This window comes from Falco peregrinus, chromosome 12, assembly GCF_023634155.1.
Source record: "Falco peregrinus isolate bFalPer1 chromosome 12, bFalPer1.pri, whole genome shotgun sequence".
Lineage (NCBI taxonomy): Eukaryota > Metazoa > Chordata > Aves > Falconiformes > Falconidae > Falco > Falco peregrinus.
The window spans coordinates 5,211,631-5,237,409 of record NC_073732.1 but is presented as its reverse complement, the minus strand read 5'-3'; the positions used below and the strand labels follow the sequence as shown (position 1 = coordinate 5,237,409).

Genomic DNA, 25,779 nt, shown 5'->3' with positions numbered 1-25,779 from the left:
TGGAGAATCAACCAACCATCTTTGATGTGCAAATCAAACTATGGCCAACTTCTATTCCTCCTCTCAAATTTATAGTTTGTTGTAATCATTTGTCAAAATCCTTTCCTTTCAGGGCATTTTTAAGGTAAAGGTTTTTGTACTGATACAGTTATTTCAAAGACTACTGTCTATTAAATTAAACAGAATGCAAGACTGATTTTATTTTTGGTAAGGCTTTTTGTTGTGTTGTGTTCTAACTTTGATCCCGACATGCATAGACATCTCATTCATGCCACTGCTGAGGTCCTCTCTCTAAAAAATATGACTTGCGACTGGATTTGACCTAAGTTTCATGATCTGTCCCCAGACTTCGTAATGTGAATTCATGCACATGTTAACTTACAAATCCTGATGACATCTTCCCTGTTTTGAAACATCAGGAGTAAAACTAGTTAGCCCCTCTATCTCTTTGTCATCACACACCATAATTTAAATATACTATATATATTTCTATTTAGCATCTTTTAAATAGGCAAAGGCAATACTAAATTATAATGTACTATAAAAATATGTAAATGAAGAGATGTATACAAGGGGAAAACCTTGCACACCTGAACTAGCCAGAAGAAACACTTTCTTCGGCTGCTCAGCTTTGAATTCACTCTCGTGTATTTACTGTTACTGTTTTTTGCTTTTTGAGGAAGAACTCTGAAAAGAATCTCTCAAAGGATAAGAGGGGGGAAGCTCCTATGCCAGCAAAGCATTACTGAGGCACAGAATTTCCTTAAAAGCAAGACACTCATCTCAATTTGCCTTAGAAGCTAGCCCAAACACATCAGCTTAACTGTATGTATGAAAGAGGCTGGTCTGTTGATTACTTTCTAGATTAGAATTAAGGCGTCCACTTACTGAAAAGCTTACTGAACCAGATTATGAATTTTTATTTTAAAACTAAACGAACCAAAAAGCTCTGATTGGAGAGAGCTCTTTATAAATTCCTATGATGGAAGTTCTGCCCTTTAAAGAAAATATTTAATACAGTATTTCAAATCCACAGACTACAAAAAAAATTCCCAACATTTTAGTACCTAGATAACCATATCCCTTCCTCAGTTAAGAAGCATTTTCTCCAGTACATTTTCTTGAAGGAATCTTGCACTTCATAGCTTTTAATGTTAGTTCCAGAAGATTTTTTTGCAAATTACAGAGGCCACATCAGTTTAAAAAAACAAAAATTGAAAATGTGGGAGTGCACAAAAAGAGCATACAGGCAAAGGCTAATTACAGAAAGGAACTAAGGATTCTCCATGGAGATTAGAAAAAGCTATGATCTCAATGAGTGGTACAGAAAGTCCTCCTTGTAACCCTTAGCAGAAACGGTGTGAGCAAAGTAACAGAGGCGTGCTAGAACAGGCACTAGAGATGTTCCAGGAGACACCTTGCCATCAGGAAGAGATGTAATACATAGAAAAGGGGAATGGCAGATATCCGATAATCCCAGGCATTCCCAAGAACAGGTCCCAAGGGGTCCCGAGTTACACGCAGACTTCCAGACGAGGCAAGAACACCAACCAGCACAGCGTCAGCTGGACAGAAGAACTTGCAGTAATTCAAGCAGATTACATTCAAGAACATTTTAAGTTTGGGAGACAAATTACAGGAGTTCTGGTAAATCTCTTACTTTTTTTGCACACACACACCCCCCACCGCCCCCGGTTAATTCACTTATTAGTAGTAATGTGACAACAGAAATGCAAAGTGAAATAAAAACTCTTCTCCTTGGGGGGGGGTGGGGTGGAAATAAGGGACTACCATTAAAGCTTTCCAAAGGCAACCAAAAAAGGAGGTGTTAAAATGTATAAAAATAGTAACTTTCATTAATTGAAGACAGCACTCGTGTACCATTGCCAGACAGCTTAACAGAAGCTCTGCGATTGAATTCACAGGTACATGGAAATCTGAAGATAATTCAAAGCATACAGCAGCAGAAAGAGCCTGTTTTGGTTTGTATACAGCGATGTGTTACTGCTCACTGCTTGATCTCTGCTTAGAGATCTGCTGTGCAACACAACAGCAGGGGACAAGAGAGAATTAAAAGGAGCAGGAGAGACAGCCTCAAGATGTCACTATGTTGTTGCAAGTACATAACTGAAAAGCTCTTACAAAAAGACCTTTTGCATTTGTCAACCATGCCTAGTGGCAAAAAAGGCAAGCAGGCAACCCTTACACCACATTTTAAACTTTTATTTACTTCAGGGAACTGTTCACTGGCTTCAAAAAGAAAAGGAAAAAAAAATCAACTGCGAATCGCAATCCACACTTTTTTTAAAAAAAGAACACTTCAACCGTAGGTGCACACATACCCATACAAGCAATGACAATTAATTTCCAGAAGTTTCAATAAAAACAATGGCATAGGAATTTCCGATCCTGCAGCCTGTCTCCTTTTAGAAACAGTTTATATAAAGAAAGAATCTGGAGGAAAGCAAGAAAGAAGGAAGAGAGCTCCTCCAGTGTCCTCCCCAAACCCCCCAGAAATGCCCAGAAAATGTGTGATGAAAACATGGGGGAAAGGGTGCCTGGTAACTATTTTAAAACACGATCTCTTTTTGCTATAGGCAACAGAAACAAATGACAAAGAACTATTCCATGAATGTAATGTAGAAAAGGGGGGGAAAAATATTCCTGCTGGGAGGCCAGCCAGTTTTTCTCTTTGTAAATTATTTCTCTTGTTCCCGCCTACTCGAATTCATAGTGCAGTTTAATAAGCTCAGCAGTAAACCCACCAAAACCCACAACATACCAAACCAACACTGCCCTCACCCCCCAGCTTCAGAAATCACCTGTGTTAAGCAAGGCACTTTGTTCACAAACTGCAATGCTACACTGAGGCTATTCAGTTTCTCAAGCATGTACACACCATGCACCCGCACAAAACTGTTAAGTCTGAGTGTATTTGCTCTCTTTATCAAATTGAGTGCTAAACGTAGAACAAACACCACAAGATACAGCCCCTCTCCGATGGCTCATGAAACAAACTGGCAGCGTACAGCTTAGAAAAACTGGCAGCCGGGCTGCAAAGAGTTTAAGAATTTCTTCTCTCCTGGCAGGACTGAAGACTGGAAAGCCACTAATGGGACAAACGCTTGCCAAATGTTTATTTCCCCCACTATAAGCAAGCCTTCAACACATGCCAAAAAAAAATAAAGGTTCCCTGCACAGTCACTGAGCAGCAACCACATACAACTAAAAGTAAACAGAGGAATAATTCCTAACACTATCTGTTGTCCAGACCAGATCATTGCATTGTCTTAATCTAACACATGATTTTATAACTGCAGCTTAAAATCAACTGGAGTTCACAATAAACTATCATGTCAACTATCATGTGGAGGTAAGGCTGGGAAAATGTATTTCAGGGAAAAAGAATAATCATAACCACCATTGCTCATAAATGCCACTAATGGACTCTTCCTCATTTCTTCTTGCAGCTTCAGTCACCTATTTGTGTAACACATTATTAAGCAGCAGCAATTCTGAATTATTAAAATGTCATGGAATAAGCATGAAATACTTCAGGGACTGTTTCATAATTCTTTAAAAATGCAAAATTTAGTTTCTTTATAGTTAGGAACCTGTTGTTCTGCTGTCTATTACAAATGTGTGTACTACTCCATCTGTGAAGTATTTGTGATGTAACTGAATGCTCTGAATCCCCATCCTTTGTAGTGTGCTGTACACTTACATGACTGTTATAAAAAGAAGGAAGGTTGGGAAACGGCATAGTCTACCTGCTATAGCACCGTAGACACTGCTATTGTATAAAATAACTTAAGATCTCATCTAGCAAACGTTAACCTTTAGAAAATATATTACTTGCAAGGTAACACAGCTTCACTTACCTGAACACTCATTTATTTCATAAAGTGATCTGTGCAGAAAGACTCACTTAAGTACGTTTTCAAGACACGTGTGAGCTTCACATGTTATGGGGAAGTACAGAAGCGTAACTGTAGTGGCTCCAGAAAGCAAAATAAAATAATCTGCAAGAGATATTTTTCTGGGCATGTGTATATCAAGCATCTGTACATCAAATGATGTCCTTCTACAGAAATTAGGAGGGGGGGAAAAAGCCAGTTTCCTCACCTGCGTGGCCTAGTTCTGGGAGACATCATCTCGTTTCCAAGGATATGGTATCGCCTGGCTTCATGCAGCAGCTGATAGCACTCTGGGGAATTCTGGATCAGCTGGTCCACTTCCACAGTCTGAACAAAGTAGTTTGGGTGTAACAACGGGAGCCTGACATGTGTCAGCAGTTCATGTAACACTGGTCTGCGCAACTCGACTGCTCGGTACACCCAGCGCATGACAGCTTCAAACACCATCTCTTCCTTACTGATCACCAGTTCATCGCTGCAAATGTAATCAATAAGCTCATCCTTTCCCAGTTCAAGGAATTCTTCGTGCTGGGACACATCCTCAAACGTCTGCAGCGCAAAATTCCTGCACTTGGTGAACAGCGTCTTGAGTGAATGCGTATCTGCAAAGCGCTGGATTCCCAGGCAGTTGCAAGGATCCAGCTGCTCTTCCAGGAACTTGGCGCAGGCGTCACGTAAAACACTGATCTGAAAGAGACTTGATGTTTCGAAGAGATACTGCACATTCTCTGTTGTGATCTTTACTTTGCCCGTGTATACATACTGTAAAAAGCAATCCATTGCTTCAGCCAGAATGCCATTGATCTCCACCAACATCTCTCTGCTTTCTCTATGATCGTTGCAAAACATGGCTCTGAAGTAGCTGCTGCAGGCCGAGAGGACCGCCCGGTGGCAGGGGAACTCCCTTCCTTCCACACAGATAATGACATCTGTGAACAACCGGCTGTCTCGGAATTCATTGAAGATCTGGAGAATGCTTTCAGCATGGGATGATCCCGAGGAGAAGTCGAAAAACTCGGGGCCTGACAACGATTTTGGGTCCATTTCAAAAACTTTCCGCTTGGTTGCAGGGGAATCTCGTATCCCACTATCCTCTCTATTCAGTCTGCGTCCCAATATTAGTACCATTGTTACATCAGTTGGCTATAGAGTCATTGAGAAGAATTTGCAGAGTTTCTCCTTCGCAGTGCTGGAGTCTGGAAAACAAAACACTTGGGTATTCAGTCTGATACGTTCTTAATCTCATTATAAGAATCAGACAAGATACCTGTTTGGTTACTCAAAGAACTGGTACAAGTTTTGACCTTTACTAGAGGTGACACAGTATTGCAAGGCAAGTTACCTTGCACCTTGTGCAGGGCAACGCAGTCTTATCTGCTACAGGTTAAACACAAACCAACACAGAACAATCTCATGGATGGCAAGTTCTGAACGTCCCAGCACCGCTGGAATTGCATCTGAAATCTCAGCTCCAGCAAATCACCTGGCTGACAGAAGCCAAAAATTTCCTGGATAAAGATTCAGAGCTTGGGCTGTTCTAATTTTCCAGTGTAATCCTCATTTCAGCTGGAGCATCCAAGTACTACTATAACAATGCTAGTCAAAAGGGGAAGAAGAAAAAACCCAAACAAACTGAAATTTTTACAGTAAAAATTCAGTTGAGAAATCACTCCCTTTTCATTATAAAGTCTAATAATGAAGTCTTACAATATTAGTGTTTAATAATACTCAGTTATCTCAGTGGATAACCTTGACTGTAAGTTCTTACCTGTTCATTCCTAGCATCTAAAAATCAGTTCACCGATAATCTAAGACTCAATTAAAAATGACTGTAAACTGCTAGCGCACAAAACAAAATGAAGAAAATTGTATTTCATTGTGTAAAACTACTGAAGACAAGAACCAAAGACAACTTGCTGAGGACAGGGAGATTTTCTGTTTTCCAAATTACAACTAGCAAATAGTTATTAGCAAAATTTTTTGCTCAAACGCTTTCCACTTTCAGATACAAGTGTATGACATTTCTCCCAATATTAAAACACACTGTTGTTACCGGAGCACTGAAGCTGCAAAAATCAGGTCCTCAAACATTAGCATATGTAGATATTAAAGTCTGTAGGTGAAGAAAAAGGGAGCCAGTTTTGCAGATAGTGCATATTGGAGGTAACGTCATCGACCGATCCAGCAGCAACAGGGCCTGCTGCCACTCCTGGGCTCTAAAACAAAGTGGATGAAAATATACTGAGGCGGCAAGAGGCTGGGCAAACCCCCCTCTTGGGTCTGACAGAGGCATCATTCCAAATGCATGGAATATTTACTTGTACATTTAGAGAAGGGCACGCACTGTATTATTTTAAAGCTTATGGAAATTTTTTTCATGCCTCCAAGAGGTTACATTCAGTGTCCCTCATTCCCCACTTACACAGTCAGTAAACGTCAGCTGCCGACAGCAATTTCATTTCCTGACGTGCTAGCATCTTTAGAGCTGCAATTACCCAATCCAAGTCTGGCTACATCATCGCTTAATATAGAACACAATGAACACGCTTTTTTACGCAGCACCTTTAAAAGGCACCATCTTAACAAAGAGTATGAAAAAAACATGCGCTGTACATTTACTCATTGAGAAAAGAGGTTTTAAAACTATCATTTGCCATATAAATTTTTTTACATGTATTTACAAAATAGAATCTTGGTATGGCTCATTTACCCTGCAAAATATTTAATTTTAATTGAATTAGAAAGGATCAGTTGTCACTTTGATGCCTGAAAAACACTGTCGCAATGGGCCTATCCAGTAGCCTATCCAGTAACAGATCGCTTCAGAGAGATTTTAACAGGACATAAATGGACAGTCTAATCTGTAGCTGATATTCTATCCAGTGTATTTCACAACCATTTTACCCTGTCATGACGCAGGCTGGACAAAAAAACAAAACCACGAACCACCACCACCTCCTTACCGGCTCTGCTGCTACCACACTAACCCTGACATTGACCTTTATCTGCAATCAATCCCATGCTATTCCGCATGAGAATGTGGGCAGAAATGAAGCATCAGCAGCAGAAATGGAAAATGCAGCCATGAAAATCAGAATATAAAGCCTAAAGGCTTGACTCCAGTGTCAAGAGATTTCAATCAGAAGAACTTCATTAAAGCTAATGGAGCTTTCCTAAGCAAAGTCAGCCTGAAATCAGAAACAAGACAGTGGCATGTTGCATGAAAGGGCAAAACACAGCAACTAAGCAAAAAAAGCTTCAAGATTAAATCTTTCTCATTATGTTAGGAGACTTAAGACGACACTATATTATGCAATCACCAATAAATGGAAATAAGGGCTCTGAGTTAAGACTGCTCACTGAAGGAAGCAACGACTTCTTTATGCTTGGAACAACAGAACATCAGTCAGCAAATGACTTTTTTTTTTTAATGTCCCAATGGTTTAAAGAAATGTGAGACTAAAAAAAAAAAAATAATCCATGCAGCAAAAACTAATCAAGGGGATAAATACTGCAAATTCACAAATAAAAGAATAAAAAGGAAAAAGAGTTAACAGTCCATGGCAGAAATTACTGCTTTTTAATGCCCTAGGCTTTGATTTCTATCCAGTTAATTACTTCTGTAGGTTTGCTCAAGTCCTTTTATAAAGACTACCAGTAACACTATCACATGTTCAGCTCTCTCAGACATACATATGGCCTTCTTGCAAATCTTGCTCTGGCAGTTTTAAAATGTCACCACTTCCAGCTGACAGCCCCACATTTCAGCCCCAAAGCTGGAAAGACAAAGGGGAATCTGTGCCTGATGCCACACCGTTTAGTGCCCAAAGGAGGGACACACGCTCCAGAGATACACCTGCCTACCTCTCCCGTGGATATAAAGGTCCTTAGACGTGCCTACAGACTCTGCATTTTAAAGAACCTATTAATTGCAGAATTTAACATTGAGATCTCTTCAGTAAGCTTAAATGAAGCAAAAGAAAAACAGAAGAAATTTCCCCTAAATTTCAATTGAACTCCCCTAAATACAATTTGAAACTATTGTATCAAAAAAATACAAAATGCACTGGATTGCTTGGCTGAGCAAGGGTCAGCAAGGACAGACCTTAAGCACATCAGAGACTACCTACTGAAACAGCTGGAAAGGAAAGACAAGTCACACTTTCTATCAACAGCTTTTAAAAATGCTTCACAAATTTACATGGCTCCAGCACGATGTTACCTGCGTATCTCTATAAATTAGGCTGGGTTCACCAGAAGACCAGGTTCCTCTTATTTCCTTAATCTGTATTATCTGCAGGCTTGTCTACACAAGACGTTCCCCAGAAATAATCTGAGAGCCCAATTCAGAAGCCGGTAAATGAGCTCTATAAAAAGTTTGCCCCGACAGCCTCTCCCAGTAAATCCTCCTATGCAAACTACTTTTCAAGTTGCGCTAAACTCCTCCTTCCTCCACTGCAACATCCTCATGGGTTTTACCCCTCTCCCTTCACCCACAGCTCTGGCACCGGCCGGCAGCCTCCTGGAAGAGCTTTTTAGTGCCACTTGTGTGCCACCCAACTCCCCCGGCCCGTTAGCAGAACCACCAGGAGCAGAGGCACCACGCAGCCAGGGTTGGGGCGAGGCCCTGGGTAAAACCTCGTCATCAGGTGTGCCCCAGCGCTGCCTCCACGGCTGGCTCGCCCTCAGGGGGCAGTTTCAAGAGTACCTGAAGCCGAGCTGGGCTTCTGCTGCTGCCAGCGGAGGTGGCTTCCACCCCGCGCCCGCTGCCGCGTCGCCTCCGCACCCGCACTGGCGCGGCCGGATCGGTGTCCGTGGCCGGATCGGTGTCCGCCTGCGAAGGGAGAAGAGGAGGCGCTGGGATCGCTGCCCCGGGGAAGGGCAGGAGCCCCAGCACTGGGGCACGGCTGAGCCAGCCCGGCAGCTGGCGGGCCAGTCACGCCTGCTATTACCTGGCAGGACATCAGTACCGGCACCCCCGAGGTAACGCGACCAAACTTAGTAAAAGAAATGGTATTTTTGTCCTGCAGCGTGGGAACCGTAACTGGGGTTGGAGCTGTTCGATCTGTGATTTCAGCTCACGCCACCGCAGATGTGCCGCTCTCAGATGGCTGCTTACCGCAAGAGGCAGAGCAGATCTTGCGGAGCAAAACCCCCGGTGCCCCCACTGCAACCCCAGCACGTGCTGCCCTTGTTTTCTTGTGAGAGGAAGGAGGGGGGGAGGGGCATAACCTTTCCCTCCTCCGCAAAACAGAGCATTTGTTTTTCCTTCTTCTATCTTTGTATCATCAGAAAAAAAACAACCAAAAACCAAGAAGTTGTTGGTTTTAAAGGACTTTAAAAAAAAAAAATCTGCTTGTTTTACAACAGCAACTGAGCATTTGGATGCCTTCAGGATGAAGTCTTTAAGAAGACTGACTAATAAACAACAGGATCGACAGGAGTTAGTTGCACGCAAGTTTTTTATTCCAATGTAAGACACTGTTTTGATTAAAAAAATATATACTTCGAATGCCAAAACTGAAGAGTAACCAAGCTAATGACACACACAAGAAGCCAACTGTCCTCAGAAATCACCCAGGAAAAACAGGAGCCGATTCGGACACGGCACTGGCGGTTATTGGGTACAAGAAACCAAACCCGAAGCAAGCGGCGCAGGGCGCGCGGGTCCGCAGGGGACTGCGCTGAAGCACCCCCCGGGGGGGGGGGGGGGGGGGAAGCAAAAGCGCTGCGCAACAGCGATCGGGGGGGGGGGGGGGGATGGGAAAGAGGCCCCCCCCCCCCCCCCCCGCGTTTCTCTGCTGTTTTTCTGCACGGCGAGTCTGTTCAAAGAAAAAACAACCAAACACCCGGACACGCCCCCAGCGGCTGCACCCCCGGCTGGTCACCGCAACCGCGCCACGCGCTGAACCCCCAAACCGCCGCGGGGGGCGGGGGGCGCCGCCAGCCGCCCTGAGGGGCCCCGGGGCTCCCCGGCCCGAGCGCCCTGCGGCGCGCACACGGCGCTACGGCACGGCCCGGGGCGGGGAAGGGGGGGCACGGCCAGGGGCGCCCCGGGACCCCCCGCGGCTTCACCCCGCAGCGCCCCGAGGCTGCCCCGCGGTGCTGCGCGCGGGGACCCGGAGCCAGCAAGTGACAGGCAGCAGCACGCGCGGGCAGCGGCGGGGGACAGGGGGCACCGGCACAAAATGGCCGCGTCCGGAGGTACGGGCCGCGAGGGCGCAACCCCGCCGCCTCCCGCGGGCACGGGCCTAAGCCGGCCCCGCGGCCGCCCGCACAGCCCGGCCGCCCCCGCCGCGGTCCGCCCCGCTCCCGCCCCTCCCGCCGCCCGCCGGGCCGCCCCGCCCCGCCCCCCCTGCGGTGACGGGCAGCGCTTGCGCCATGGCGCCGCCCCCCGGCCCGCGGCCGCCGCGCGCACGCGCGCCCTCCAGCTCACCTTCACCCCGGGCCGCCTTAGCGACAGCCCCCCCGCACCCTGCCCAATCCCCGGGCGGTCCCGCGCTGAGGCCCCGCCTCCCCCCGCCCGCCCGCCCAATCAGCGGCCGCTGAGACACCACCCCCGCTACCGCTGCCGCCGCCGCCGCCGGGGGGCACAGAGGGGCGCGGGGGAGACCCGCGTTACGAAACTGCCGCGGGCGCCCCGGGACCCCCCAGCCCAGCCCCGCACCGCCCCGGCCGGGGGCACACACACGCGCAGAGCCGACAGGTCCCGGGGCACCGGCGCTGCCAACGGCCCTGCCCCGCCATCGTCCCGCGCTGCCCGGCAGGGCCGGGACGCGACGCACTGTTCCCGCCGCGGTGCCTAACGGTCCCGGCCGGCCCCGCGCACCGGCCGCCGCCCCGCCGGCACCCCGCGCCCTCCTCCCGGCGCCCCCGGCCCGCCGCGGGGCCCCTCGCCGCCCGCGCCCCCGGCCCGCAGCCCTGCACTCACAGCCGGGAGCGGCCCCGCCGCGCTGCGCCCCGCGGGAGCTGCCGCCGGGGCCGGGCCGGTGGGAGCGGGGCGGCTGGGAGCGGAGCAGGAGCGGAGCGGTGCGGTGCGCTCGGGCCTCGCCGCCGCTGGTCGCGCTGCCAGCGCCGCTCAAAACAAAGGGGCCGGCGGGGCATGTGACCTCGCAGCCACCGCACATGATGTCACCGGCTCCGCGCGGCCCTGGGAGCTGTAGTCCCGCCCGGCCCCGCCCGCTCCCGCCGCTCCGCTCCCTGCCGGCCGCGGGCACCGGGCCCCGCGGCGCGTCTCGCCGCGGTGGGACCGGGGGCGAACGGCCGAGGGAGGCGGAGGGGCCGGGCTAGCCCCCAGCGGCGCTGCGGCCCGGGGGACGCGCGGAGGCCCGGTCCCGGTCGTCCCCCCCGTGAGGCAGCGGGGCCTCGGACGGCACCCTTGGCGAGGGGACCCTTGCCGGCACTCATGGCCGGGGGGCCCTTGCCGCCAGCCCGAGGACCCCCCAACACGAGCCACCTCCCAGACTGACAAGTGCCACAAGTCCCAGTGCACCTCTTCAGCCTACATGACCAAACCGGAGACTGTTACACCCCCAAACCCCATCAAACGAGGGCCTTTCTCTACCTGAGCCCCAGCTTCACCCAATTACCACCCCATTTCCAACCGGCAAAGCTTCCCACTGGTCCCTGTTCCGCAGCGGCCCAAAGGGGAGCCCCCGGAGAAGCCGGGGAGGGCGGCTGGGGGCTGCAGCAGTGGCAGCGGCTCAACTGCAGATAGCAAAGCGGGACCCTGGTGTCATCACCCTGCAATTTCGAGAGCAGGTCTGAGCCTGTCCTGCAGCCCAGATTCGCTTCATATCCAAAGTATTTGGACACCGGCCCATGCTCCAACACAGGCTGATGGAACATGCCTGGGAGTATGGAAATTTATTTTTGCTCTGCCCTTTAGCATAAGCAAACTTGCAAGTCCCTCATGCAGAGTAGCGAGGCGAGGGCAGGGATGTGCATGCTTAAATTAAGATCATTACCAGGTACTAAACGAGGCTTTATGCAATGTCGTGGAGCTGATGCTGGCAGGTAACTGGCTGCCGCTCGCCTTCCTAGAAGGATGAGTTCTCCCTCCTGCCCCTGAGTGCCCAGGGGAAGGAAGAATTCTTTTATTAGCTGCCACCTACTCTGCTCTCCTATATATTAGGTGTCAATCCCAGGCATAATACATCTTCACCTTTTAGTGAACCTACACAATCTGCTGACCTCGGGATACTCCTCCTCTTGCCTCCCCGGGCAGTGGGTGCCAGCCCTGTGCTCTTCACGGTAGCTGATGGTGCTCCTTGACTGAAACTATTCCAAGAGCAGCACATGCCCAGGGCTCCAGGACCGATCCTCGTCTGGACTCCAGGACCGATCCTCTCTGGAGCAAGCCAGTCTCAGATTTTTGCAGGCTAAATGAGCTCTGCTTTTCCCTGGGGTCAGGTAAACTGCAGCTTTGCAGAACAGTTCGGATTTCTAACTAAAAGGCTACATTTCTGAAAATAGACTGAACATGGCAATTGATTTCGGCATGTAAATTGTTTTCATGAAGATCTTAAACAAATGAAACCTGCAACCATTTTCCTGCTCAGCTAAAACTCAGAAATGCATAACAGATTTAATTAGAAGTGAGACCATTCGGTCAATTTTTCATCCTCTGGCTGGAAAAAGGACCCCAAACAACAGAAAGCTGAGAGAAAATCAGCAGGCAGCTCACCTCATATAGTACAGTTATGTTGCAATAACTTATTCCACCCACTGAAGATAAAGATTCATAACCCAAAGTCTTACTTGTTACAAAGACATTAAATCTAAAAAGTATATGACTGTAGAAGAATGTTTTGCTTAAAATGGATCTCTTATCTGATATATCCTCTCGTCTGTAACTCTTGGGGTCAATATGACTGTGCAGAGTTCACTTCAGAAAACATCAGCGGGATTAAAGGAATGCGTCATGGGAAGGAAAAAACTGAAAGAGGGTCAAGATACTTCTGAACTGGCTTGAAGGAGCTATCTGAATGGAGTATGTTTACTCCAATAAAACCTGCACGTGGCAAAAATACCTTGTGTGAAGGGGGTAAATGGAGCATTTAAAAGGAAAATACTAATTAAAAACACTCATTGAGCAATCAATTGTTTCATAATGTGCACATGTATGCGTGCAGTCACATCCAGGCACTTCCAGTTCTGAAAGCCACCGTCACCAAGGATGTCTGAAATTAAGGATACCTGAATTGCTACTACATCCTATTGGTCTTCATTCCTCTGCTGGCAGGGGGGTTGGCTGTTCCTGCTCAAGCTGCACCAAGCATTTCTCTCAAAATAAGCAGTTACATGCTGCCTGAGAAGCTGAAGCCAATTATTAAAGATTACTCATTTCTATAAAGCTTTGTTAATACTTTTTTTAACAATGTCAAGTACTTGTAAAACATTTAGGCCAATTTTTTTTGAAGAGGTCAGTGATTTTGCAGATTTTCAAGGCATCTTTGGGGCACCCAAAGGTTAAAGCCTAAAATTAGAAGTCTGCGTGAAAATGTTGGCATGCATCCACCCAACAGTTCATGTGTTTTTCTGGTGGTGTTGCATTTGAACACCACCACCATCCGGCACTTTTCAGACACATTTCCACGACGCACTGTGCTGCCTAAATGGGTCAGTGCATTCCTCCAAATCAAGACTAACTATTTTGGAAAGCGGTGTGCCAGTACACTCCTGAGAATTTTTCTCTGCTGTGAGGAGCGTTGTAGCTGCTGCCTGGATCTTTCTAAAATTAAGCATAACCCAGATGGTTTTCAAGTAAAATGAAGAAATCAACTAAAGAAAGTCCGTGATTTCTTTTAGTAGCTATTTACTGCTAACGGACACTTATCCTACCCAGCCCGGGGAAGGGCTGGGAGCTGAAGGAAGGAAGAGATGCAGGTGAGCCGCGGCAACTGAGAGCAGGAAGCTGCAGGAGAATACGGGGGGAGAGGACAGCCTGTGTGCCACGTCCCTTACCCCGATTGTCCCTTACCCCGATTGTCCCTTACCCTGATCGCTGATCAGAGAGAAGAGCAACATTAACTAGCGAACAACATTAAAAACCCTGAATGCAACGTGGATTTTATCACTGGCTAAAAGACAGAATTTAGACATTTAAGATGAGTGCAGGATAATGACTGACAATTAATAAGCAACATAAGGAACGTTATGAGGAGCTGTGCAAGGAGTGGAGCAGAGATGAAACAAATCCTTCCCAGCACAAGGAGGGGGAACAGGTTCTGGCATTGCTAGACAAAGTTGTAGTGGACAGAAGTCTTCAAAAAGAAAGAGGTGGTGTTGAGTGACAACATCATTGCAGAGCCTGATGCAAGCAGGCACAAAACGTAATGACAGAAGCCATTCAGCAGGATTACAAACAACAGTCAGTACTGAGCAAGGGGAAAGGTGATGTTAAAAATTTGTGAGGAAGAGAAGAGTGAGTTCAGTAACCATTGAGGAATTTGCTTTTTCAGTACACCAGGAAAAAGTGCTAAGGTGCAGTAAGTGAAAAGGAAGAGGTGTATGGAAATAGCATTAAAAAGAAGAGGCTGGATTTCAATGAAAGTACAGCAAAGTCTCTTCGCTTGGTAAAAGACTTCTTAAAGAACTACAGAGAACACACCAAAACTTGCTAAAATCCTCCCCTTGACTTTGAGCAGATTCTCACTATCATCCTCCCGAAAGCCCGGTGGGCCACCCCGACTTGAGCTGCCCTGTGGGACCATCAGCAGGTACGAGCATTCGGGGTGGAAGGCACTTTTCCAGGGCTGGCCCCTTGCAGCCTCTCGCCTTCCCATCACCTGTTGGAAACGGCAGCTACACCAGGGAACGTCCTCTGCCACACAGACTGCTGTGCTGGCGCTTGAACAGCGAAGGGCCCTGGCAAACCAGCACCCCCTCTCCCCAGGCACCTCTTACTCAGGATTTCCATTTTCCCGGCCTCTTGGCTGACTCTGTAGATCCCCCTTCCCTCTGGCCCCGCGTGCTGCGCGTCCCAGCCCTTTGCTCAGGCCGGCAGTGCTTCCCTGGGCGTGCGTCCGCAGTGGCGAGGGGCAGGATGAGTGCGGGCCCTGCCACGGGGAGTGAAACGGGGCACCCTCTGGAGCCCCACGCCATGCCCGATCCGCATGGCTGGTGCTGGGCTGGGTGCTGGGCACTGTCCCACTGCCTGCATGCTCGGGGCTCACTCCTGCTCAGACGTGGGGACACTGGGATCACAGCCGTGGGGACGCTGGGATGACAGAGGGTGTACTTCACTTAGGCACAAAAGCCACCTGGGAAGAACATCAATAACATGTTCGCTAATTCAGCCCTGCAATTAGCATTGCGTAGCCCCCATCCTCACTTGGCCAGCCCATGTTCCTGACCCGTGCAAATCCCCTCTCTTCCCCCTCATCCCAGTAGCCGTTCGCTGCTGTCAGCACCTCTAAACAAGGCCAGTGCCAACAGCGCTCCTGTGCAGAAAGTGTGTGTCTCATTTTTCCACCCAGTATCTCCCATTTCCCAAGCCTGGGAGTGTAATTGCAGAGCTGAGAGGAATGAACGTTGCACCACCGCTGCTATAAACACTGAACTATTTCTTTTTAACAGTATTGAGACACATGAAACCAATGCCTAACTAGGGGAGATAAGAGAGTCTGCTGGGGTTTGTCTGGTTCTTCTCTTCAGGGAGAAATAAGAAGCAAAGAAATAAAAATTGTTGGCCACACAGGCGAAGCCTTGGAGGGAGCTGTTCTTGCAGAACAGCACAGACACACATGCAGCCAGTGACCGAGTGAAAGAGCGAGGCAGGTACCTGCAAAAACAGTTCCCCAAGCTGATGTGGCGGAATCGCCACGTTCCCACCCAGCCCCGTAACCTCAAGTCCAACCACAGCCCCACAACCGTTCACGTGAAGTGTTCTCTCACGAGTGCTCTCTCACCGAGTGCTCTCTCACACGTCCCTGTGCCACAGGCCCCCCCTCTCTGCAGCTCCCTGCTGCAGAGCTCCGGCTCTGCCCTTCAGCCGCACTTCAGCTCCCTCCTCAAACCATTTGCCAATGCTGGGACCAAGTGACGGCCAGGAGCATTGCACCTCTTCACCTCCAAGACCTTCAGGTGCTTCACAAGTTAGATAAATCCTTTCTCCAACCCAAGTGACTGTGAAAAGCTTTGTTTGCCAGTGAAGCAGAAAACAAGGCAGGTTTCAAAAAAAACCCTGAACTGGCGTGTGCCTGCCACTCTTCCACCTTTGGGAATCCCATGCTTGCCAAGCTCCCAGTGACCTCCCTGCTCCCAGATCCGTGCCACCAGCTCCTCTGGTGCTGTACACACCCCTCTGGCACCAGGCTGAGGAATTGATCCTAAGTTCACAAGTGGGTTGGCTTGGATGGACACCCTTGCTCGCCCTGACAGTGGCTGGGACACTGAGGTTCCAGCCGCCGTGCAGCCACCCTGCGTGCCGAGGAGGTCCTCGCCTAGTCTACTGCTGCTGCGCCTCCGGGGTGATGCTTGGGCAGATCAGTAGATGACTTTTGCCATCTTATAATTTTGGGTACCCCTTCACTTTGGTCATCAACAAAGCTTCACCAGGTGAAGTTAACCCAGGGAGGGTTAGGTCACCAGGAGCTCCACGATTTCCCCCCAACCCCTGCTTGCAGCCAGACGCGCTGAATGGCACAGCACCAGCTTTCCAAGACACAAGCAGCTGCTTCGCCGTTACTGGCACTGCGGTGCAAAACGGTGTCTCTCCAAGCTGACTGACAGGACTCGGCTCTCAGAGGATGGAGGAATCGTGGGATGCCAGAAGGACAACTGGGAAATCTGTCCTCAAATCCCAGGCTTCCTGCACCCAGCAGAGCAGCACAGAAAAGAGCCCCCCTGCTATCCAGCACCCACCGGTGGGACCCACCAGCCTGGAATTCCCAGCCTGAACGCTGCTGCCTTGTGCAAAAGTCGTGGCTGCCTTGGGCATGGACGCTTGGGGAGGGATGTGGCGGCAGCTGCCGTGCTGATACAGCTGCTCCGGAGCGGCACCCAAAATCCCAGCCTCGATCAACACCCCGGTCGCTCCCTCCTTTGTAAACAAGCTTTTGAGCACCTGCCTGGAGGTCTAAAACGGGACTGTTTCTGAGCCTGAAATACTCCTATGGAAAAGAACTGCGTGTTTCTGTAAGGAAAGGTCTCTGCTCAGTTGAAATTCTAAGCCAGACTAAAGCCACTTCAGATCTCTGGTCCTGGACAAAGCTTTGTCACAGGAAGACAGGAAAGAAAACGGTAGCCAAAGTAATCCCAGGAAAAACACACTAATGAAGGTTTGCAGATTCCAGTGCAGCAGCTAAATCAACACGTTGTTTTGCCAAGAAACCATTGTGAAATCTGCGGTTTCCTCTTTGATCCTAAGCCTACCCTACCCAACCTATTCATAACCAGTATCGGTACACAGAAATGATTGTAAGGCTCACATCGGCTGGTCGGTGAGCTTCTGAGAATAAACAGGTTGTTCCGTCTTGTCACAGCTGGCTACTAGACTTTTCTGGCATACGTCTGCACTGTACTGAACCTTGAAACAAAAATGGAAGGTGTAAAATACTACGTATGGTATGACAGGCTTTCTTGGCCTTTTTTATTAACATGTTTATGTATAGGAGATAACATTTTGTAATCTTAAAAGGGGAGGAGAACTGAAATGAGGAACATGTCATTACTGTAGGCAGGAAGCAATAAAAAGGCAAATGCATGTCTCATTTCTTTAGATGTTTGCTATATTTATATTTTTTCCTCCCAAAACTACATAAACCTAATAATGCCCATCTTTTTTCTACCACAGAAACACACTAAGAAGAGTATGAAATTCTGAAGCTCCTCTCTCTTTCCCCTGGGCAGATACCATGGAAATGGCATTGGAATATTAAAACTCTTCATTCTCTTTATAATGGGAAAATGTTTTGTTGGGTTTTTTTAAATCAATATTGACTGGCAGAAAAATTAAAGTAGCATTTCTAAAGTCGAAAATTTCTAAAATGAGAAGTGACAAACTTGTAAAAGTTACCTGCTTTCTCAAGTCTAAGGTGACTTTGCTCCCCTCTTTCTCCAATGTCACACCTCCCAAATTTCACACGTAGCTGGACGCGCCTCGGCTCCTGCCCCGACGCTCGGGAACACTTAACGCAGCCACCGCGCTGGGCTCCACCTCCTGGCCCTGATACCAGCCAGCGCAAGTATCTGTCACGCTTTCCAAACCCAAAGCATTGCGCGTTCCTGCGCTCCTCGCCTGGCCTGGCGCAGCTGTCCCAATGCCCTACATTCCAGACAGCTTCCCTGACGGATTGCACAGCCCCGGACCCGACAGCTACTGAGGAGCCCTCACAGCACCTCCCGGGACTCATGGCTGCTGCTCGCCACCAAGGTCTGCAGCAGCAGCAGGCTTTGGGGTATGACAACGCTGCAAGCCAACCAGTGCTTGCGAGCTTCCCCAAGCACGTATTGCCCGCGCTCCCTGCCCTGGGTAAACCACGGCTTACCGGCAGTGTGGCACGGCCAGCATGGGCTCCCTAGCCTGGCTGAGCTGCCTGCTGGCCACCGAGGCTAAAGCCAACGCCAGTCTTGGTGCGTCCAGCCGCAGAGCTTTCGGCCCCGCTGGGGTGCCCACCCGCGGGGTGGTCGGTGGGCACCCAGGCGGCACTGGAGGAGCACCCGGGGAGCGGGCTGCAGCCCTCGCTGCCCAGGAGCTGGGGACTGCAGAGCCTGGGGCACGGGTCTCACAGAGCATGGGACCGCCTGGCCTTCATCCCGCAGGAGGAGGAGGGCTTGGGCTAGAACATTGTAATGTGTTTTTCTGGCCACAGCTGCCAGGAAGCTGCTGTATTCCTAGTCGGAAAGTTGTGGCTCTGCTAAGCTAAGATTACTCTGAGCAGCTTAAAAAACAAACAAGCAAACGCACAGGCTCCTCACAGCACAACACCTTCAAATTCAGTACGAAGGCAGTTAAAGCATACTCAGATAATTTCCGTTCCTCATCAGGAAATACTACAACTTTTTCAGCACTTCCTCTTTTCATATTTTAAATCATCACACTTCATGCAATACCTTTATTTGCATAAGAATATTAACTCACCGACGCTGTTTCTAACTTTAGGTCATTCATAATTCAGTTACGTAACAATAACGATTTTTACTACTAGCAATAATTAGCAAAAAGTAAATTTCTACAGCATAATATCTGTTCAGATTAATATTTTTTCACCTGCTCGGCTACTTAGCTAACAATGTGCCAACTTCATTGCTCCACAGGCTGCAGGGAGGTGGGAGCTGTGGAGCAGGGCTCCTCCACGCTCCCCAGCTCCCTGGCTCACACCGTGCAGCGGTAAGATTAAACACCCTTCCTCTATAACTAATGTTGAATTGTCTTGAAAGCTGACGACACTGCCTGAAGACCAGTTTCACACAAGTTTACATTTCTTGCAAAAGCGACAATTAAGACACCCTGCTGAAAAATTGCAAAAGCTCAGGTTTTTAACAGTATTTTAAAACTGGCTGAAACTTCAGCTGCTGTAACAATGACGTGGAACTAGCTGAGTGCTATCATCAATTTTTTAAACTAGCGTTCACGTTCATCAGACGTTTGCCATTCCTCCCACTGTCAAGTTGAGCATCGAAAGGTTAGCTGTGAGCAAAACAAAATAGCTGTGGAGGAAAAAAATAAACTGGAAATCACACAGATGTATGTATTGGCTTTGTACAGAAGAGCATGTGTGGCAGTGTATTAAGTCAAATCGCACTTTGACCAAAAGTTATGTATTTATTTATTGAAAATGTGTAAAATTCTGTTTCTTTCCAGTTTGCTTCTTTCCCCCAGATCGAGCAAGGCTGAGCTGTCAGAAGTCAGCTGCCAGGGAGCAGACTGATTCTGCCCTTCATTAAGTCAGGAAAGGAGAGACAAGAATTAATTACATAAATTTTGGCTTTTGAGTGAAAAACTCATGTTCCAAGACGAGCAATATTTTCCAAAGGCACCCTTATTTTTTGCATAATAAGACATGGTGGTAAATGACCCCACACCAGCCACCAGCAGGAACTATCTCATACTGTGGTCAAAAGAAATGACTGATTCTGTGAGCTGCTGTGTGCACCACACAAAATGCCAACTCCCTCTTGTAAAATGTCCTGCTCCCTTCCCCTGTTACGACCTGTGGCAAAAAAGATTCATTTGGCTTTAGCCTGTTCTGATTGAGCTTCACTTGAACATTTTCTTTTGTTTTGGGTCCATGTGGGTTTCTAGTCCAATAGACTTAATGCTGCAGAGACGGGAACACAGGAGCCCGAGGCCAGTCAGCGAGTGGTGCAGGTACGGAGCACACGGAGCATCGTGTTGGCTTTTCCTCTTACAGTCTTCCCAAGTAACAGGCTGAGAGTCTTTACAACCCGAGAAGAAAATCTGTGCTGCAAACTAGCCAAAGCCCATCACGAGGCTTGTAAGGACCGCACTGATGCTGGGGCCAGCATTTCTAAGCTTCAGGCAGTCCAAAAAGCAAAGCAAAATTTGGTCACAGCTCTGGAGCGTCACTCGGAGTGTGAACTCATCAGTTAGGTATGTGTCCGCAGAACTGGCTGAGATCGACAAGCCTCAGTGAAAAATAGAAGTCAGCATTGCTTTAGACTTCAGTACAATCCGAGACTAGGTTTGTTTCCCATGGGCTGGGGTCACGCTGCCAGCAGTTCACAGGGCCACTTAGCGTATTCTGTGAAAAGACTCAAGAGCTGAAGTTTCAGTCCAGCCGATGTCCCTACCATTAACATCAAGCATGCCCTAAAGCACAGACCTCCACATAATTCACTATAAATGGCAGTTTCCTCCATTTCCCAGCCCTTGCCAAGCAGAACAGCTCTCCTTCATTTCAAGAGCTGCTTTGGTGGTCATGTTTTATCAAGCCGTGGAACAAGGGCCTGAACTATAGTGCAGTTACTTCCCACTGAAGCTGCATTTCTTACCGTGACATGCCGGACGCCAGAGCCTGGCTGCAGTAGCAGATGAAGGTGCAGGAAGAATACAAGATCAAAATCTCACGGAGGACAACAGGCCTCTACTTCTCCTAGCATGGGCCGTGTCCACTTATGGAGATCAAAGGTATAATTTACTTAGAAGAAGAATTATTTGTGCATAAACAGCCATTAACTAATAATACCGAGAAGATGCTTTTAAATTCAAATGGGTGGCATGGCAGCCAGCACTAGACAAGTGACCCAAGCATCTTGTTAGTTACATAAACTGAAGCAGGAGGGAGTCTGATGCTGATGACAGAACCTCTTTGTGAGTAACACTGGCAAAATCTTTTAAAGAGCAATTCAGGACTAAGTTAAAAGAAAATGGGGCACTTCTAGTAGAAACCAACTTGCAAGAATCACATTTCCTTCCCCGTTTGCGTACAACAGGGAATGGAAGTAACTGCCGCTGTTTTGTTTCAAAAACTGATTCTCTTGGTGGGGGGAAAAAAGGAAGCACTTGTCTGTTCGCACGAAAAATCTGTAGTGGTGCAAAATGCTGAGGAAAGAGCACCCTTCTTCCAGGGAGAAGGAAAAGACTGTTCTGAATGGGGAAGGCTGGTTACAGCCCTCATCAGCTCCCATGGCCTGCACCTACTGCATTTCATATGATTCTTACCTTCAGCCCCATCCCTGGGCTTCAGTCCTTCCAGTTTCACTTGGGTGCATCTCATCTTGGGCTATAAGGTCTTAAAATACAGCACTAAGTGATGTCTCAGCTCGTTCTGCCTGCAGCTTTGGGAGTGACCATACTGCACCCCCAGACTGCAATTCAACTTCTTCAAATAGAATAAACGCTGATTTAAATAGTAGCCTACCTACACCACTCCCTGAAAAGCCTATGAGCAGAGGATCAAAGATTTCTCAAGCTCAGCTGGCCCATCCACACGTCAGGGTTAAGGCTTGCTGACCTCTATAAGTCAATAACACACACGGGAGTAATGTGATTAGGGTGACAACCAGACTTCGAACGCTGAACCCAAATAATCTGGCATTTACAGCCTGGTCAGCTGGGACCTCTCTTTCGTACACGGTGAAAGCACAGTCTGGAGTCACTCATCTGGATTGTTAGCACAATGCCTGGCCATCCCACTGCCCCTAAGAAAACAAAACATGGAAGCAGCAATTCTTCTAGAAACATCCCAGAGACTTCAAATACAAGCAAAACCAGTCTAAGAGCAAAAGTTGGGAAGATAAGTGCAGCACTAGCAGAGTAACACCGCGATACTCTCAAAAAGGAGGTGCTTTTCAAGAGTGAGCAGGTGAGACAGGTCACCCTCACAAAGTCACGGCTGGGGGCTGACTTTGAGCAACTGCAGCTGCCCAGAGGGAGGGATAGGAGGAGGCTCAAGGAGTAGGTTTTGAAATGGAAGGTGGTGCTGGTTCAGAAAAGGGGTACAACTGTGATAAAACAAAGGTGCCAACTTGCAGTTTATAGAAAATCTGATTCACAAATTCTAGATGTATTTTCAGAAATGAAAATCACATTTGTCTCCCCATAGCTAAAATAAGAACATGCTATGGCTGGATGGCTGCACTCAAAGAGCTGCCGACAGCGGCTCAGTGTCCAAGTGGAGACCAGTGACGAGGGCCGTTCCTCAGGGGTCCGTACTGGGATCGGTGCTATTCAACATCTTTGTCAGCGACACGGACAGCGGGACTGAGGGCACCCTCAGCAAGTTTGCCGATGACACCAAGCTGTGTGGTGCGGTCACACGCTGGAGGGAAGGGATGTCGTCCAGAGGGACCTTCACAGGCTGGAGAGGTGGGTCCGTGTGAACCTTGTGAAGTCCAGCAAGGCCAAGTGCAAGGTCCTGCACATGCGTCAGGGCAGCCCCCTGTGTCAATACAGGCCGGGTGGAGAATGGATTGAGAGCAGCCCCGAGGAGAAGGACCTGGGGGTGCTGGGGGACAAGAAGCTCAACGTGACCCGGCAGTGTGCGCCCGCAGCCCAGAAAGCCAACCGCATCCTGGGCTGCATCACAAGAAGCGTGACCGACAGCAGGTCCAGGGAGGGGATTCTCCCCCTCTGCCCCGCTCTCGTGACCCCCACCTGCAGCACTGCGTCCAGCTCTGGGGCCCCAGCAGAAGAAGAACGTGGGCCTGCTGGAACGAGTCCAGAGGAGGCCACGAAGATGATCAGAGGCTGGAGCACCTCTCCTACAGACAGGCTGAGAGCGTTGGGGTTGTTCAGCCCGGAGAAGAGAAGGCTCCGGGGAGACCTTGTAGCAGCCTCCCAGCACCTAAAGGGGCCGACAAGAAAGCTGGGGAGGGGCTTTTGACAAGGGCACGTAGCGACAGGGCAAGGGGGAATGGCTGGAAGCTGAAGGAGGGCACATGGACATTAGATATGAGGAAGAAATTCTCCCCCGTGAGGGCGGCGAGGCGCTGGCCCAGGCTGCCCAGAGCAGCTGTGGGTGCCCCATCCCTGGCAGTGCCCAAGGCCAGGCTGGACGGGGCTGGGAGCAGCCTGGGCTGGTGGGGGGTGTCCCTGCCTGTGGCAGGGGGGTGGGACTGGGTGGGCTTTAAGATCCCTTCCGACCCAAACCATTCTGTGGTTCTATGAGTCTATGATTCTATGGTTCTATTTAAAGCTAGTATTTAATGTACTGAAAACACAGACAAAAATCCAGCAACTTTGCAGGCTTGGCAAGGTTATGTCAGGCTTTGCATTGTGCTAGAAAATAACTCATGGTGAGGTGAGCCTTGCTATGTGTGTCCAGCTGTCCAGCTGCAGTCCCCATCTCTGCTTCCACACAAAGGAACTGCCTCTGCATCACGCAGCTGGCTGTAAGCCCCCCAGCAGGGCACTCCGCGTCGTGAGGCTGCTTCTGCGGCGTTTATCTGGTTGCACAGTGGAAGTGATTGCAGTGTTGGGACTTCAGGTAGAACTCAAAAACTTCCCAAGGGTCCTCTTCTGCTGTTGTGTCCTCCTGTTGGAGGCTAGCACCTTTGAACAGGCCACTTCAGATGAACGAATGCTCCCTCCCACAACCATCAGGAAGTGTGTTGAGGTCTGAAGATGTAGCTGTCAATACGTTGCTGGGTGGATTCAGCTTTACTAGTTATCTGCTTGCTCCTAGGCAGCTCTGGTGATGAGTTTTGCAGCATTGGGGGAAGTATAAGGGGGAACAGCCAACAGCAGCCACTTGGTCATGGATCACACATACCTGGAGCAACACCGGTGGTCACAAAATGGACGTGGTCTGGAATAAGAGGAAGAAGACAAACAACAAGGACGTGCCTTGTGGGAGCTCTGCAGAGACAGGACACTCAGGGAAGAGTCCCTTTCCAAGTCAGAAATACATACAAGGTCATTGCCATCTTCAAGTTCAGCAACCTGCTCATTACCTGGAGGAGGAAGTTTCCAGATCTCAATGCGATACCAAGCTGGCTCAGCATCTTCTTTCTCAGTCTTCATCTGGCCTCTTCCCCGAGGCAGCCACATGCTCCCATTATTCTTCGCTGGACACTCTCAGACTCGCTGGGTTCATAAGGGCTCTGTTAGCTAAATTACAAGGACTGTGTGAAGCAAAACAAGTAACAAGAACTTTCAGAAATAAGTTTCTAAGTTTCTGCTTTTGCCTTAAGAATGTGTCGGCTCCTTGTTCTCAGTCCATTGTTGGTGGGTGTCCCAGCTGTGGTTTCTTCTGACCCTCCTCTTAATCATGGCCCCATGCCCATGGCTTTTTCCAGGGACTGCCTGAATCTTGCACTCTTTAAGACGGGACACAGGACCCCTGGCCAGTCTGGGCAGATTCACCTGGCATGGTCAAGCTGTACAGTACAGAAATGCCACAGTGATGAGATGCTGGTTTCGGGAACAGACCATTGAAAACGGTCTGGTGCTGGCTACAGCTCAACATTTAATCAAGGAGCATGATCGATGGGTAACAGAGGACACAGAATAAGAAGGTCAGGGAAGGATGCAAAGCAGTCTCTGGACTCAGTTTGCTAAACATGTAAAAATCAGAGATACATATGTACCAGCAGTAGTCTGTGATGTTACGTAGCTCTGTAAACTTACTATGTGACAGAAGCCATCGATATACGTTATTTAGCCAGTAATTCCAGGCAGCTAGCTCAAGCTAGTAGAGAATAGGTCAATTCAGTATGTTTAAGCTAAAAGTGATAGACAAACATGTCATGAACAGACATGCCTTCAGCTCTTCCCAGATTGAGCAGTTCATTTAGCTAGCAGGTAATTCTTTAGTGAAAACAGTAGGAGTGCAGCCAGGACAAGTTTCTGAAGGCCAGAAAGAAGAATGTATTTGGAAGTTGCTACCATAAAGTAGTAAGCTGGATTTGCCCCAGGATTAAATAACGTGTTGCTGCTGCAGTGTTGGGCGACAGAAGAGCTCAAGAAAGCAGCTCCCTGCTGTTGGGTTTGTTCCCTTATATTTGCAAAGGCACAACATTCACCTCAGTCCTGCCCTGGTGCTTGTCCAAATAATGAAACTAGCTAGTACACTGGCAGCCTAATCCCTGAGCAAGGGATTCTGTAAATATTAGGCAGCCCTATAAAAACAGACCGACAGAAGAAGAAAGGAAGGGAGGTGCTTGGCAGAAAAAAAAAAAAAGGGTTAAAATTACATCATAAGCATTGGCAATGGCACAGAAGGAGACAGACTGCAGATAGTGATCACTGCTACCACTAGTCAACACTTGCTTGAGCTACTAAGGTCCTTTCTGCCGTGCAGTTAATGGGTAGCACACAGACAACACCACAGCTATCAACTGACCTAGTTATTACAGGGTTTCCGTTCCCAGCGCTCACAGCCAATACAATCTAACTTCAGCTTTCACAACTGTTAATGCTTTGTTTAGAGCTTCAGCAACTGGAATCAAATCA

At 48.7% G+C, this 25,779-nt stretch overlaps 1 protein-coding gene and 1 long non-coding RNA gene across 5 annotated transcripts in view; one reads left to right on the top strand and one right to left on the bottom strand.

Annotated features, from left to right (window-relative positions):
* Positions 1 to 18,058, bottom strand: part of KLHL24 (kelch like family member 24) — a 30,034-nt gene extending 11,976 nt beyond the window's left edge. The window contains exons 1-3 of one of the 4 annotated variants that reach the window (XM_055816974.1): positions 10,849 to 11,017; positions 8,626 to 8,751; positions 4,126 to 5,113 (exon numbers count right to left, since the gene is read on the bottom strand). In XM_055816974.1, coding sequence (XP_055672949.1) covers positions 4,126 to 5,045 — 920 coding nt within the window. In that variant the 5' untranslated portion in view covers positions 5,046 to 5,113; positions 8,626 to 8,751; positions 10,849 to 11,017. Of the gene's footprint in view, positions 1 to 4,125; positions 5,114 to 8,625; positions 8,752 to 8,869; positions 9,571 to 10,848; positions 11,018 to 17,937 lie in introns of those variants that run through there. The other 3 variants (XM_005232260.4, XM_027779545.2, XM_055816975.1) reach the window with 3 other exon arrangements.
* On the top strand, positions 15,690 to 17,821 carry LOC114010733 (uncharacterized). Its single transcript, XR_003552353.2, has 2 exons — positions 15,690 to 17,486; positions 17,716 to 17,821. It is a non-coding gene; the product is annotated as an uncharacterized LOC114010733 (long non-coding RNA).
* Positions 18,059 to 25,779: the final 7,721 nt, after the last annotated feature.